General features: G+C 31.8%; 1 protein-coding gene across 1 annotated transcript in view; it reads right to left on the bottom strand.

Moving 5' to 3' along the window:
• The window catches only part of pippin (solute carrier family member pippin), a 61,214-nt gene extending 43,537 nt beyond the window's left edge, over positions 1–17,677 (bottom strand). Inside the window, exon 1 of the mRNA XM_075312078.1 lies at positions 17,208–17,677. Within this exon, the coding sequence (XP_075168193.1) occupies positions 17,208–17,224 (17 nt within the window). The 5' untranslated portion in view covers positions 17,225–17,677. The remainder of the gene's footprint in view (positions 1–17,207) is intronic.
• Between the last annotated feature and the right edge of the window lie 225 nt (positions 17,678–17,902).

Here is a 17,902-nt window from a genome sequence, read left to right as displayed (position 1 = left end):
CATTCCCTAACCCATTTGTTTTTTTTTTTTTTTTGTATTAAATTGAAACGCCATCATCTTCTAACATTGAATCAATTTAAATGTGTTGTAATTTCCATTGAGTCATAAATGAATTTGCTTTCATTGGAGAGAAAAACAGTGCTTGTATATTATATTTAATTGTTATTTGTTTACATCTATTGATGCCTTAATTTCATAGCATACTAGAAGACACTTGAAGAAGACTTTGTTCAATTCATGGAGTTGGATGCAAATTTCGACACAAAATTATATCAATTGCGTAAGTAAGTAAATCAGAATTTGTATTTCAATTTACAAATGAATTTTATATACAAAGGAAAATAAATCGAGTTACTAGGCGATTAAAAGTAGCAATGTGAATAATAGTAATTTACCAATTGTTAATTACTTTAAATTACCTATTATTATAAAATGGTTTGATTGAGTTAATTATTTTGTACATATTAATTGTTTAGGTTGTAGATGGCTAAGGGGGATGAAGTGTTAATATCCAAACTACAATATTTGTATACTCTTCACCGTAGTATATGGTTCTTTTTTTATGCTTTCCAACATTTTTATTTTGGACCAACATTTTTAATTAAACTAAATTAATATCATTTAAAAGTTAAAAATTTTCCAAAATTTTATTTCTAAAGAAAATTTTGTCAAAATTTTATTTCTAACAAAAATGTTCTCAAAATTTTATTTCTAAAGAAAATTTTGTCAAAATTTTATTTCTATGGAAAATTTTGGCAAAATTTGAATTCTATAGAAATTTTGGCAAAATTCGATTTCTACACTCATAGAAAAAATCATGTACGATTCGTTCATGAAAGTGAATCAACACACATGTGGTGTCACACTGAGAACAGGCGGTGTCAATCTTACAACGATAAAATAACACCATGCGTTGTCAAAACAACAACCAGCGTTCATGATCTGAAGACGTAATAGTTACGCATTTATAAACAAAATTAAAAAAAAAAACATTTCCGCTAGCGTAACTCGAACCTGTGTTTTCTGCACCATAGGCGTTAACAGTCGCCTTAGAACATTGCACCACCGAGGGAGTTGCCATAACAACGTCTAACGATTATTTTAAGACTTTTCATGGCCACAGAAAAACGAATGCCGTTCATGAAATCGTGAACGCCCGTGAACGTTGCCGTTTCATTTTGTCACCGTCCGTTCACGACTATGGAAGTAACTTAGTGTATAGAAAGTTTTGTCAAAATTTTATTTGTTAGAAAATTTTGTCAAAATTTTATTTCTATAGAAAATTTTGGCAAAATTTTATTTCTACAGAAAATTTTCTCAAAATTTTATTTCTACAGAAAATTTTGTCGAAATTTTATGTCCATAGAAAATTTTGAAAAATTACCAATTTGACGAAAATGGACCAAAATCAACGAAATTCCATTTGGACCAAATTTAAAAAAATATAAATTGTTTGGACCAATTTTGGTCTGATCGGACCAAAATGGCAATCCTGTCTACAATCTAAATAATAGCGTTGTAGAAAATACAAAAGAAAGTGCATGACGAGTGTATTGTAGTTGCTTTTCAATTTCTTCACAACAGCTGATTAATTTACCAAGAAGAAACATTTAAATTGTTTAAATTTCGATATTAAATATTGTTTTTGTTTTTATTCAGTTTGTTCGTTTCAAAATGTATTGATCATCTATGATGCGCATTCGAGACTGTTGTGGTACGAAGTACATTATTGTACTCTAGTACATGTAATGATATTATGACTCCTATATGAGCCTATTATTACTCATTATTTATTATGATGTTATGGAATATATAGTCTAATAATTGAAATGAGTAAATCGTGTAATAAAGGGAACATATGAGGGTGGAAACGCCGTCTTCCCAACCATTTTGAACAACACTTTTGCCTTTCCACACTCAAAAAAAAAAGTTTACTTGGATCCAAAGATGTTGACCTTCCCTTTAGGATTTTGGTATTGATTCTGAGCCAAAGATACTGCTTCTTTCAAATAAAGACATTTTTAGCGACCTATCTGGCTTTAAATCCAGGAGCAATAAAATTAAATTAGGATACAGATCTCATTTATCAAATTTTCATTCTCTTTTCGCGGTTTAGTAATATAACATAGGTACTCACGTAAAAACAAATGCCTGTTTAAAAATCCAAATTATAACGGATACTCCAAAGTAAATAACGTTTTCTTAATTCAAAAAAAAACTTTAAACCAAAGACGCTAAATCCTCAAAATAAGTCTTAGCCTATATTTGAAGGGTTTTTATCTTAAATCTAAAGTTTCAATATTTCAATTAATTTAAGGACAATTTCTTTAAATCAAAAATGTGTTTCTTTACTTTAAGTAAAATTAGCCTTATTTTTAAAGCAATGCGACTTTAACGGAGGGACGCAAATTTACAAAATTTTTATCCTAAATTTAATGAAAAAAATTTTTGAAGCAAAGATTATAAACTTTATTTTAATTAAAATTTTATTATTTTAAAGAACTTTGTTCTTAATATTTTTCAAATTTCGCATCCTAAAATTTAGGTTGCGTAATCTTTAATATCACGTAAATATTTTTTTCAGTACATGGCATCTTGCTTATTAAATTATTTTTACATTTTACGTCAACTTTTATCACAAAAATTATATACTGTTCTTGCAAACAAACTTTGGTATCGCGAAAATTTTAAACGATGTTCGTTTTTCTAATTTTTTTTGGGAGGAAGGAATTTCGATATTGACCTTTTGAACAACATTTCGATTTAATTCGATATCATGAGTAAATTTTACTTAAATTGTATCGCCCTGAAATTCGTATAACGCCAAAGGTATTTGAAGAATTTTTAACACCACTTTTTTCTTAAAAATATGAATGTTTTTTTCAACAAAAAAATTCTTTATAAATTTTCTTCGATTTGACAAAAGCTATCAAGTTGCAATTAGTAAAATATTTTAGTTAAACATTTCTAAAATAAATCAAAGTTTTCTTTCACTTTGGGGATCACTGTTGTTTTTTTCTTTTTTGGATGTAGGTGTTACAGAAAATTGTTGTCAAGTTAAATTATTCTTTTATCTTTTCGTTTAACTAAGAGCTTCGTTCGGTGATATGTTTTTGGCAAATTTTTGATTAAGGAATTTTCTTCTATAAAATATATAACGTCGTCATCGTTATTAGACATTGAAATGAAATAGACGTTTGAAAGTGATAAGGATGACTTTTAGAAAAAAACTATCGTACGCCAAACACCATTTTATTCTATGGTATTGTGTTGCCTAGATTTTTTTATTGTTTCAATTTTTACGTGATAGCAAAAAAATAATATACTCGTATATAATGATGGTCATCATCATATGTTTTGCCTTTGATTGATGGGATTGAAATTCAAAATCGTTATAAACACGAGAATAGAAAATGTAGTGTATTTTTTGTTGTATATAATAAAATTACTCTGTATATTATCATCAAATTAGAATGTAATTTGTCGTTGTTGAATTGAAACAAAGAAACTTTGATGTATTACGATTTGTTATCGTTAAAAGTTGTTTTTTTTTAACAAACATTTAGTTGGAGACATTTCGAACAAACATATCTATGATTTCTTCAAGTGTTTTTATTCATACAGTAAGTCTACACTTAAGAAAACAATGAAAATTTTTTAATTTTATCTAATTTTATAAAAATTAGGTTAATTTTAGAACATTTTGGCTAATTTTATAAAAATTAGGTTAATTTTAGAAAATTTAAACAAATTGTAGAAAATTTATTAGACATATTTATTTTTCACTTGTTAAAAAGAAATTCGTAGTTTGTAAGAAAAAAATTGAGATAGGCGCAGTTTTCGTAAAACTGACAAATTTGAAGTAATTCTGAATTATGTTGTGGGAGATACGATTTTAATAAAACTTTATGCTTTTTTTGTGTATAATTGTTTCCTCGTTTTAAGTTCATTTCACTAACGTATCCAAAACATTATTAAATTCAAAGAAACTTTCTCAAAACATAATAATTCCATGAACTAAAATGGAATTCAATTCGCTTTAGTACCGTATAGAGTTCACTTTTTAAACCCTCCACCATAGGATGGGGGTATATTAACTTTGTAATTCCGTTTGTAACACATCGAAATATTGTTCTAAGACCCCATAAAGTATATATATTCTGGGTGAAATTCTGAGTCGATCTAAGCATGTCCATACGTCCGTCCGTAGTAGTTCTTATTGATGTCGTTCGGATGGTATTGGAAATGGGCCATATTGGAGAACAAATTTCATCTGATCCGGTTGAAATTTGGTACGTGGTGTTAGTATATGGTCTCTACCAACCTTGCAAAAATTGGTCCATATCGGTCCATAATTATATATAGCCCCCATATAAACTGATCTCTAGATTTGATTTTTGTGGGAGCCACCGTGGTGCAATGGTTAGCATGCCCGCCTTGCATAGACAAGGCCGTGGGTTCGATTCCTGCTTCGACCGACATTTCTGAGGGTTTCAAAGCTTCTCTAAGTGGTTTCACTGCAATGTGGAACGCCGTTCGGACTCGGCTATAAAAAGGAGGTCCCTTGTCATTGAGCTTAACATGGTTCACCAATGTGGGATCACAATGGACTGAATAGTCTAAGTGAGCCTGATATTTCGGGCTGCCACCTAACCTAACCTAACCTAGATTTGATTTCCGGAGCCTCTTGGAGGAGCAAAATTCATCCGATCCGATTGAAATTTGGTACGTGGTGTAAGTATATGGTCTCTAACAACCATGCAAAAACTGGTCCATATCGGTCCATAATTATCTATAGCCCCCATATAAACCGATCCCCTGATTTGAACTCCAGAGCCTCTTGGAAGAGCAAGCTTCATCCGATCCGGTTGAAATTTGGTACGTGGTGTTAGTATATGGTCTCTAACAACCATGCACAAATTGATCCATATCGGTATATAGTTATATATAGCCGATCCCCAATCAAACAAAAATTGATCCATATCGCCAAAAATAATCTACCAAAATTTTATATCTATAGAAAATTTTGTCAAGACTATATTTTTATAGAAAATTTTGTCAAGACTTTATTTCTATGGAAAATTTTGTCAAAATTTTATTTCTATAGAAAATTTTATCAAAATTTTATTTTTATAGAAAATTTTGTCAAAATTTTATTTCTATAGAAAATTTTATCAAAATTTTATTTCTATAGAATTTTTTATCAAAATTTTATTTCTATAGTAAATTTTGTCAAAATTTTATTTCTGTAGAAAATGTTGTCAAACGCATTTAATCGGCCTTTTTTGTTTAACATATACCTTGTGTGGACTTACTTATTTAGAAGACGGTGTTAAGAAGTTTTAAGATACCTTGCCATCGGCAAGTGTTACCGCAACCTAAGTAATTCGATTGTAGATGATACACCCAGAAAAAAGTGTCTTCGAAACTAAAGGAAAAAATTTTCATCAATTTAGTTTAGCCATTTTATTTCCATTCAGTTAAATTTTTGTGTGAAATAATAAAATTTACTTGTTTCAGTAAAAAAATCCTAAACTGAAAGCAGTTAGGAATAGTTCATTAACTAGAATAAAGCATGGCATTTTACTAATACTGTTTTCTTCGCTGGGTATAAGAATTTACTACTGGAAAAGAAAATTTTATTCACTGATAACAAAGCATTCGTAAAAATAAACAAAACTCGAACTAAAACCAAGATTCCTCAAATTTAGTAAGATTTCTTATAAAATGATAATTCCGACTTCCTTTATTATAGAAAGCTTATCATACATACGAATAACACTTGGCATAGAAAAATATTTTAGTTCACACTTGTTAGAATATAGGAAAATTTCCTACATTTCTTTTATCTACCTGTAATCGATACCTGTCATCGATGTGTTTGTGCGTGGGTTGTTCTTTTAGTTGGAATCGCGTTGTTATGGTATACGGAGAGATTGTTAAAAAATAATATAGTAAAATAATATTATAAAACAAATAAAATATATAAAATATTTGTTATTTTAAATTAGTGAGAAAAATATTCGTTTTTTTATAAAAAAGAAACCACCAGCAGAATAACAACCCCTTCATTCGACTTCATTTTGGAATCTTCAATTATCAGGTAAAATTCATTGACGCTAACCTTTTGAAAAAATTGGTTTGGGATTTTTTGTTTATATTTGTAGGTATTCAAATTGTAAAAGGTGGACAAAATTGTTAGGCAGCAAACTATTCAAAATGAAAAGTACTAGAAGAAGAAAAAATGTGTTTTAATATTTCAAGGCCAGTCGATGCTGTTGATTCTATATAAATGTATTTAATATATTAATAAAATGTGTATTTTATTGAAGAAAAAATTGCTTATATAAATACATAAAATTGTATTTAAAAACGAAGGTAAGCAGATCTAAATTTGAAGTAAAAGGTTTACCACAAATATGTAAGATTGTCCAAATGAATGAAAAAAGTTCAATAAAATCATTCCATATATGAATTCAATTTAGTTAAATTTTTTCATTCTGTAGTATAGTGGTACATAAATATAGAAAAATGTTAACTAATATATGGAATGCATTCTACCTAATTTCTACGAAAATCACATCATTCAAACAAATAAAAATGTCTTTGGCGCTATACAAAGTTCAACTTTCTTCACAATGAGTTCACTTTAACTTAAGGAAGGGGTCACTTTTTTCTGGGTGTAGTCTTCAGTATAAGGTTCTACGCAATCCATGGTGTAGCGTACATAAGATTACGGCCGTATATTCTTGTTTTGAGTGTATTTTGATAACAATTTGTATGGTAAATAAAAACTATTATTAATTTATTTCAGTTCGAAATTGGGACCAATTCCTAGATCTAAGTTGGGAGATATCGCTTCATTTTCTGATGTATCATGAGCTGCGATCTCTAGGTTTAAAATCGACAGCATATGGTCAAATTTAAGCGCGAACTGAAAATCTGGCGTTTATTCTAGACCTGTTATAAATGAGCTTAGGGCAGTTTATGTTGGTATTTTTTTTTGATATAGCATCTTTATATACAAATATCCCCATTTACAATATTAACTTATTAAGGATTTTTACTGCATGATCTAAATTATAAATTTCAAATTTTGCTCATTCAATATTAAAGGATCTATGGCCAGAGGTCCTCATGAATTTCGTTCAGCTCTTATTTGATACAGTCTACACTCATAGATAAAGGGTGGTTAAATTGTAAGAGCCGATGTTGAATGTGAACCATACCTAAACGCCAAGTTTTTCCGAATTTTATTTGACATTTCTCTACTTCAGACTTACTCAATTTGAACCATGGACGTCGTGAATGGGCAGAACGGTTCCAAGAAATGGCAACAGTGGATGATCAATTTTCGAAGAAAATCATCTTCAGTGATGAGGCAAACTTTCACCTCAGTGGATTCGTCAATAAACAGAATTGCCGCATTTGAGCGAATGAGAATCCAAGAGTGATTGTCGAAAAACCAATGCACCCACAAAGAGTGACTGTTTGGTGCGGTTTATGGGCTGGCGGCATCATCGGGCCGTATTTTTTCCAAAATGAGACCGGTCAGGCAGTTACTGTGAATGATGTTCGCTATCGTGAGATGATAACGAACTTTTTATGGCCCGAATTGGAAGATATGGATGTGGACGATATGTGGTTTCAACAGGACGGTGCCACTTGCCACACAGCTAACGAAGCAATGGCTCTATTGCGCAACAAATTCAATGGCCGTGTTATCTCACGTAATGGCGATGCCAATTGGCCGCCAAGATCATGTGATTTGACACCGTTGGACTTTTTTCTTTGGGGTTATTTGAAAGAAAAGGTGTACGTCGATAAGCCAGCACCAATTCAAGAGCTAAAGGATGAGATAATTCGGCACATTAACGGCATAGAACCTCCATTATGCCTCAGCGTCATCGAAAATGTGGACCATCGGATGAAGGTGTGCCACCGAGGTCGCGGCGCCCATTTGGCCGATATTTTGTTCCATACATAATTGAGTAATACCAATATATCATAATAAAATAAAATTACAATAATTTCCTAAATAGTTTGTGTTTTATTCAAAATCAACATCGGCCCTTGAAATTTTTATCACCCTTTATTTTGTTAGCAGACATGCTAGAAAAATCTACTAAAACAGCGAAAAATCCTTGATTGCCTTTAAATATATTTTAGTTTAAATACTCAAAAACTTAAACTCAGGGCTATCGTAACACAATAGAATATTAGTAGAATACTATCGGGCAGGAGTATATAAAAGACAATATGTGGTTTTTCAAAATACTTACGGTCACATTTTTTTTTACCAAAAAATTTTATTTACGAATTGTATGTCCCTTGTTACCACAGGCCAAACAAGAATCTGGCTATTTTTTATTTTTAATTTAAATTCGTATTTTGAATCATAGGATCTCATTACTTCGTCTTTGGTTTTGAGTTCTTCTTTCTTTGTGTGATAATTGGATATCGACTTGTTTATTTTTGTTTATTTAATACGTATTTCGAATACTTTAATTCTATTAACGGCACAATTAATTGCTTAGGTGTATAATATCATATAATATTGCGAGTTTATGAATGACAATTGATTTGAAGGCAATTATCGTAGAACCCACATATTACGCCCTAGACAATAACTTGGATTAGAAATGGTATTTTATTATTCAGTCATGTAATTGAAAACTTGTTCTCTTGTGGTAACTATTATAAAATCACGTGATCAAGATTGTAAGTATCATCTATGAATAAAGTTTGTCATTAGTTGAAGTCTTCCGTAAGCATTTCCATCCGTTCGTTTATTGAAATCACGCTAACTTTCAAACAAGAATCTTGCTATTTTTTATTATACCCTCCACCAAGGATGGGGGTATATTAACTTTGTCATTCCGTTTGTAACACATCGAAATATTGCTCTAAGACCCCATAAAGTATATATATATTCTGGGTCGTGGTGAAATTCTGAGTCGATATGATAAGTATCATCTATGAATAAAGTTTGTCATTAGTTGAAGTCTTCCGTAAGCATTTCCATCCGTCCGTCTGTTGAAATCACCGTCTGTTGAAATAACTTCCGAACGAAACAAGCTATCGACTTGAAACTTGGCATAAGTAGTTGTTATTGATATAGGTCAGATGGTATTGCAAATGGACCATATTGGACCACTTTTACGTATAGCCCACATATGTTATAAACCGACCCCCAGATTTGGCTTGCGGAGCCTCTTAGAGAAGCAAATTTCATCCGATCCGCTTGATTGTGCTAGTATAAGGTTTGGTACATTGTGCTAGTATAAGGTCGCTAATAACCATGCACAAATTGATCCATATCGCCAAAAATAATCTACCAAAATTTTAATTCTATAGAAAATTTTGTCAAAATTTTATTAATATAGAAAATTTTGTCAAGACTTTATTTCTATAGAAAATTTTGTCAAAAGTTTATTTCTATTATTATATAGAAAATTATTAATATGGAAAATTTTGTCAAAATTTTATTTCTATAGAAAATTTTGTTAACATTTTATTTCTATAGAAAAAAAATTTTAAAATTTTATTTCTATAGAAAAGCATATCGATTTCGTAATAAATTAAATTATATTATATTCGATTCGATTAAATTCGAAATGCAGCAATTTTACCGGATAAACGTAACTTTGAATAATCCATGACATTGTATATAAAGACAATTTACAATCTCACCATTTGCAATATTATATAATAAAACGATTAAAGGGACCGATAAGACAATAGAAAATAATAGATTTCTATGGAAATGTTATGAAAACAAAAGTATGTCAATCATTAAAAATGAAAAAGGTTGCAAAAGTATTTAAAAAAAATTATGTAAATATAAAAAAAATATCATTCCCACCTAAAGAGTCTAGATCGTGACTACCTCTACACCCAGAGAAGGAATGTGATCACCTCAAACATATTTCAAGAGCACCATGTTACTTTTTCACAGCGACCATGTAGCATTTTTGTCGCAAAAATATTCGTTTCTCGTCAAACATAACATGCTTTCCGAAATCAGATACATAATTTCCGAGAAAAGAACATGGTTTCGACAAACATGCTACATGTTTTCCGTGAAAAAGTAATATTTTGATCTTGGAACATGGTTGGGGTGATCATATTCCTTCTCTGCGTGTAGATACATAAACAAATACATCTCACTTCTGAGCCCAGCAAATGGCCGACATTCGCAATTCCGCTATCACGAGATACTTTTCCGCGTGTCTATCGAACTTGACAGACCTGAAATGAAATTCAAAGTAGATATTTCACATCTAGAATTCCATCAGTTTCACATTCTTTTGTTTTCTTTCCCTTCCAACCTGTCTCCAAAAATATTATTTAGTATCGGATACGAAACAGGGAAAATTGATTCACAGGGCTGTATCATGCCATATAAATGGGCTGCCACTTAAACCTAACCGAAACCTAACTATGCCGATTTAATCCACCAATTCTATGATGGATTGAAATAAACACGTATACACTTGGCAAACAACAAATGTTGTCTTTCACACAATAACATTCGAATGAGAAAGTCATCGCCGCTATGGGACCAATCTCTATTCATCCATGTTATTGATCTCTTCCACACACTTAAAAATAATATGTCATAGATTAAAAATTTTTACTTCGATCATCTTCTGCTTATTCGAGGCTTTCTATACCAGAACTTTGGAATTAAAATTCGTGGTAAATAACAGGTTGGCTGACAAGTCCCCGGTCTAACAAAGAAAAACACATTTTTCCTTTCAAGAGCGATACAACGTTCCCTTCAAGAGCGATACAACGATTATAACGACCTTCCAATTTTTTGATACCATTTTGGTAGTACTCCTTCGGTTTTGCCTCAAAATAGGCCTCAGTTTCGGCGATCACCTCTTCATTGCAGCCAAATTGTTTCCCTGCCAGCCGCGATTTCGACTTTCAAACGCTCCAATAACGCCATATAATAGTCACTGTTGATAGTTTTTCCCTTCTCAAGATAATCGATAAAAATTATTCCATGCGCATCCCAAAAAACAGAGACCATTACTTTGCCAGCGGACTTTTGAGTCTTTCCACGCTTCGGAGACGGTTCACCGGTCGTTGTCCACTCAGCCGACTGTCGATTGGACTCAGGAGTGTTGTGATGGAGCCATGTTTCATTCATTGTCACATATCGACGGAAAAACTCGGGTGTATTACGAGTTAACAGCTGCAAACACCGCTCAGAATCATCAAAACGTTGTTGTTTTTGGTCAAATGTGAGCTCGCGCGGCACCCATTTTGCACAGAGCTTCCGCATATCCAAATATTGATGAATGACATGACCAACACGTTCCTTTGATATCTCTCTGCTATCTCGATCAACTTCATTTTACGGTCATTCAAAATCATTTCGTGGATTTTTTTGATGTTTTCGTCGGTAACCACCTCTTTCGGGCGTCTACTGCGTTCACCGTCCTCCGTGCTCATTTCACCACGCTTGAATTTTGAATACCAATCAATTATTGTTGATTTCCCTGGGGCAGAGTCCGGAAACTCATTAGCCAGCCAAGTTTTTGCTTCCACCGTATTTTTTCCCCTCAGAAAACAGTATTTTATCAAAACACGAAATTCCTTTTTTTCCATTTTTTCACAATAACAAAAGTTGCTTCACAAAAGACGCTCTATCTTACAAACTAATCGACTTACAGACGTCAAATTTTTTAATACTAGCGAATCTATGTGTCAGATCGGGGACTTATCAGCCAACCTATTATACGTTTCACACCTTCTAAACGTCGTGGGGGAAATTCAAATCTGCCTATCTTATGAAAATTCTTTAAAATCGCAATGTTTTAGTTTATTTTTAGTGTGCGTGTAAACAAATATTTCCCACCATTTGAAATAGAGTAAATTTATTTATTATTTTGTACTTTGTTTGGAGCTATATTTATTTAGTGTTGTTGTTTATCAGTTTGATTGATTAAATACGCAACACTTTGGCAATTCGCATTGACTTTGTTAGTGTAACTTGCATGACTTGACAATTCGATAGATCAAGGGGCTAGTCATGGCATTCGATGGCAAAATTTGTAGTCATTTTTACCATGGCAAATTTTTTCATTCACCAGAAGTAAATTGAAAAAGTAACAATATATCTAACTTACCGTACATAGTTAGTATACTAATTATGTCAATCCGTTTGTAACATATAAAAATAGTGGTCTCAGACCCCATAAAGTATATATATTCTGGGTCGTGATGAAATTATGAGCACGGTTGCCATTGTTGGTAGAATTCTACCAAAAATGGTAGATTTGTTAATGTTTGGTAGAATGGTAGAATTATTGATGTTTTTTGGTAGAATGTTAGAATTATTGATTTTGCATAATATTCCTATCCAACTAAGAGGTATTTCACAAATTTTCTGTAGAAAAAAAATTTTTGAAAAAATTTTCTATAGAGTAAAAATTTGGAGAAAAATTTTTGTAAAATTTGGACAAAATTTTCTATAGAAATAAAATGTTCGAAAATAAATATAGCTATATGAAAAAATGATGATGCACAGTGGGAGTAAAGATGATTCAATTTGTAAGAGGAAAATTCCCAAATGTTTTCTCCATAAGAAATTAGCATAAAGGGCCCAAAATTGAGTTATATATCCCAGTAAGATCTATACTAAAGGCTGTGGAAAAGTTCATTCACCCAAACTGAAACATGTACAATCTAGGCGTGTATAGATTTGTATCTGGCATTTTCTTTTCAATGGTTCTATTGATCAAGTTCCTTAATCTGCTTCGTCCATATAGCTCGAATAATAATTAATTGTAAATTAAGATTTTTTTGTTTGGTAGCTTTTTGGTAAAATTTTCTCCAATTTTCGGTAGATTATTTTTGGCTCGAGTGGCAATCATGATTTTGAGTCGGTCTTGCTAGGTCCGTCCATCTATCCGCCTGTTGAAATCATGCTAACTTCTGACGAAACAAGCTATCGACTAGAAACTTGGCACAAGGACACAGTTGTTCCGATTGAAGTTTGATAAGTAATGCTAGTGTATGCCCTCTACCAATCATGCAAAAAATGCTCCATATCGGTTTAATTTTCTATATAGCCCCCATATAAACGATCCCCAGATTTGACATCCGAAGACTCTGGGATGAGCATATTTCATCCGATCTGGTTGAAATAGGGTACGTGGTGTTAATATATGCCTTGTAACAATCATACCTATTCCATACCTATTCCCCAGATTTGACTTCGAGAGCTTCATGGAGGAACAAATTTCTCCGATCAGTTTGAAATATTGGCACTCTAATTTACATGCGAAAAGTCCAGATTTGACTTCGCGAGCCTCATGGAGGAACAAATTTCTCCGATCAGTTTGAAATGTTGGCATTCTAATTTCCCGGCGAAAAGTCCAGATTTGACTTCGAATGCCTCATGGAGGAAAAATTTTCACCGATCAGTTTGAAATATTGGCACTCTAATTTCCATGCGAAAATTGGTTCATATCAGTTCGTAATTATGAATAGACCGTATTAAATTGACTTATATACATACGTATTAAATCTGAACTTTTGTATCTAACATAGACTCCATATGGACTAACTTACAATTTAGAAGACAATGTTAAGAATGTTTAAGATACCTTGCTGTCGGCAATTGTTACCACAACCCAAGAAATTTGACTGTGCTTAACAGGCCTTAGTAGAACTTTTTACATACACAGAAAAAATATCACCAAAATATTTCCAATTAAAAAGTTAATTGAAATTGAAAAAGTTTTCTATTAATAAATTAATTAATAAATTAATTAACTTTTTAATCAAGATAGAAACATTAACTGAATTATGTCAATGATTGAAAATTTTAAAATTTTTAATTACAAAATTAATTGATACAATTAACTTTTTAATCAAATTCGGAAGACTAAGTCAGTTAAAAAAAGTGATAAACATTTTTAAAATGTTTAATTATAAACGTATTTCTAACAATCAATTGTTAATCAAACTATAAACTCTAAGCCAATTCAGAAAGTAATTGAAAATAGTTACCTTTTTTAATTAAAAAATTAATTGAGTTTTGCAATCAACATCAATTAAATTTTTAATTGAATCAATTAAAAAATTAATTCAAAATTTGCTAATGAAGTCAATTAATTTTTTAATCAATCATTTTTTCTATGCTCAATTAAAACTATGATTGGTACAATCATTTTCGTGATTGAAGACATTACAATTAAAAAATTAATTGAAAAAAATAATTTCGTGATTGAATCAGAAAAAATTCTTATTTGTGTAATCTATAGTGGAGGCAGCGTTGCCACAATGAAATTTTATTTTGGACTAATATTTCTCCAAAATCGGACCAAAATTCCAGACAGCGGACCATTTTTCAAAATTTAAGAAAAAAAAAAAACATTTAAAAAACCGACCCCCATTGTTTTATATAAACGATATGAACTCCGGGGATCGATCATTCGATCAGCTGTTGTCTCTAATAATCTCAAAAATTTTATGCATGATTATATATAATTATATTACTGAAAAAGTAACTCAAATTTTAGTCTTTGAAAAATTATAAAAAGTTGCCATTTTGATAAAAAGGGACCCTTCACCACTACTGTGGTACAGGGTATAATAAGTAGATATAGCTGCCATATATATTTATCCCCGATGTGGTCATAGTTAGCGTGTTTATCAACCGATTTTCTTGAAATACCGTACATCCAAATATTTTATGAATCTCGAAAATCTTGCAAAATACCAGCCAAATCGGTTCAGATTTAGATATAGCTCCCATATATATCTTTCGTCCGATTTAGACTCATATGACCACAGAGCCCAAAGTTTACTACCGATCTTCGTGAAATTTTGCACAGAGGGTAGAATTGACATTCTACCAATGCTTGGTAAATTTGATTGAAATCGGTTCAAATTTAGATATAGCTCCCAAATATATATATTTCTTCCGATTTGAACTTATATGGCCACAAAAGCTAGAGTTTTGCCGTGATTTGCTTCAAATTTTGCACAAGGGGTACGTTTAATAGTATCGTTAAGTGTGTCAAATTTTGTTAAAATCGGTTCAGATTTAGATATAGCTCACATATATATCTTTCGCCCGATTTGGACTTATATGGTCTCAAAAGCCAGAGTTTTGCCCTGACTTACTTCAAATTTTGCACAAGCGGTACATTTTACGATACTATTGTATGTGCCAAATATGGTCAACATCGATTCAGATTTAGATATAGCTCCCATATATATCTTTAGTCCGATTTGAACTTATATGGCCTCAAAATCCAGGGTTTTGCCGTGATTTGCTTTAAATTTCGCACAGGGAATACGTTTAGTAGTATAGGTAATTGTGCCAAATTTGGTTGAAATCGATTCATATTTAGATATGGCTCCCATATATATCTCCCGTCCGATTTGCACTCATATGACCAGGGGGGCCAAAGTTATACTCCCATTTACGTGAAATTTCGCATAGATAGCAGAATTATTATTCTAACTATACATGTCAAAGTTAGTCAAAATCGGTTCAGATTGTATATAGCCCCATATATATGTAATTGACTGGATAGTTTCCACAGAGAATACAAATATGGCCAAAATTCTCACACTACTCACACAAAATTCTGTGATGATTTCCCCATATATTAGCCATATCCCACACACTGCAATGCCAAAATTTCCACAGAACGGATGAGTTTTAAATAAGGCTCCAAGTCACCCGACTAGACCAAATAATATATCACAACCCACACTTGACCACATATCTTGGCGAGATCTAACTAATATCCTTGTAAAATCGCCACTGCTGAGTAGCAAAAATTGTAAATATTAGTCTAATTGTCCTATATCTCGAATACATATATATCGCCTGAAAAATCATAAATCTCTTTTGTATAATTGCATTAAAATTTCTCTCGCTTCATATTTCCCATATTTTTTACTAACATTGTGTTTCATTCCAGGGCGTTAGCCGATTTAAATTTTAATTCTAGAGTTTGTGTAGAAGTACAAAAAATTGTTTCCATTTAAAGTATTTGTATCTGGAAATGCAAACCTTTATATAGCTCCCAGCAAATTTTAAGTAGTTGAGATGGTAACACAAATGTTTGTCTACATAGTGGTGAAGGGTATAATATAGTCGGCTCCGCCCGACTTTAGACTTTACTTACTTGTTATCTAATATTTTTAATAGTAAAATTTGTAAATTTTTCAATTTGATACAAATGGTCCAAAATCGATCAAATTCCATTTGATCCGACCACCGGACCAAATTTAAAAATTAAAGATTTTGTGAACCAATTTTGGTCCGTTCGGACGAAAATGCCAACCCTGAGTGGAGGGTAAATAAGATTCGGTCTAGCCCAACTGTTACATTAATTCCTATTTTTCCTACAGAGAAAAAGAATTGAACTGAATTGAATTTCTAACTACCATTTACGAAATGCATCCTTCTCGAAAAGCACAAATGAACCAAAAATAAAAGAACAATCATAGGCGCTAGATCATTACCATTTTCACCACTCTGTAGTTCATTCTTACTCTTTTGAGAATTGTACGAAAAACTTCTTCTACTTTAGTTAGCATTGAACTTATTGGTTTTTATAATGCACCGTTACCTATGGATTACAATTGACAAACTAAACAATATGGCATCACTGTAGCATGGATAACAGTTCTGTCATCTTTTATTTATGCTCAAAATATGTAGGGTACCAGTGTAGCTTATTATTCAACTGCAGCTGCAACTGCTGTATTTAACCAAAAATGTCTTTATTACTTTCATTCATGGTGTTTTATTTTTTTTGCACAAATATGTGTAATATGTATATTACATTTAATTCATAATAATTTCCGTTTTCCTTGGCACTCCTATACTATATATACAAAAATGAGCAGTAGCAATAATGTTATGGTTTGAATCACTTGTTTATTGTTTAAGTATTGCGATCTAATTGGCCACTGGTGTAGAACAAAAGGGCAACAAAGTAACAACAACAATGATAATTTCAAAGTATTGAAACAATTACGGCTTCATTCAAATTTCATGCAAAAAATAAAAAGCGAAATATCCACAAAACAACGGAGACATTCAGACAAAACCCACAAAATATGTGTAATCCACAGCGATTTTCGTTTGATGCGGAAGAGTTTTTTTTTGGAAATTTGGGAATTTAATAAAATTGAAAACACAAGCCTCTTTTTTCCTTTACCTTTCTTTTGTGGCCATTGTAGTGGTGGTGGGGATTGTGCCGTTTACTGGTTTTTTGGTGAGGGTGACAACTACGGGGTTTGGGGTTTTTATGTTGATCCAATTGGATTTGTGGTGTTGATTACAGAATTTCTCACACTAATTTAGTTTCACTCTTAACTGGCACAAAATACCAAATACAAACAAGAAGAAGAAGAAGAAAAAACCTTTAAACTGGTTTTCTTACGTTTCCTCCTTTTGTGTTTCTTTTTGCAAATTTTCTTGTTATCTCATCAATTCTTTATTTCTATTTGATTTGTTAATCTAAAACATTTTGTTTGAACTTTGTTTTTTTCTTTAACTTTGCAACCACGCCACGTAAAAATGTTAAACAGTAAATGACGAATCGTATATTTTGAATAATTCCTTAATACGCTTATATTACAAAAATCGTCATACCGCACACTCGTACTGAACAACAGAAACTACACTAAAATTGTCAATTGCTTTGATATTTATGGCCCGTCTCCACACTAACGTTATATCAAACAGTCTCATAATACTCTTTGGCGGCGGAGATCGTTTTAATCTGTTCCCATATATGGCTTATGTGTTCTCTTTGCTGCTCTAGCTGTTAAAGTGAATTTCTCTTTGGTTCTTGAACTTGAAATTGTTATCAACAGCTGTTTAGTTGTTTCATATGAATGATGGAAGGGG

The sequence above is a fragment of the Haematobia irritans genome, chromosome 5, assembly GCF_050003625.1.
Source record: "Haematobia irritans isolate KBUSLIRL chromosome 5, ASM5000362v1, whole genome shotgun sequence".
NCBI classification, from domain to species: domain Eukaryota; kingdom Metazoa; phylum Arthropoda; class Insecta; order Diptera; family Muscidae; genus Haematobia; species Haematobia irritans.
This window is presented reverse-complemented; position numbering and strand designations above follow the sequence as displayed.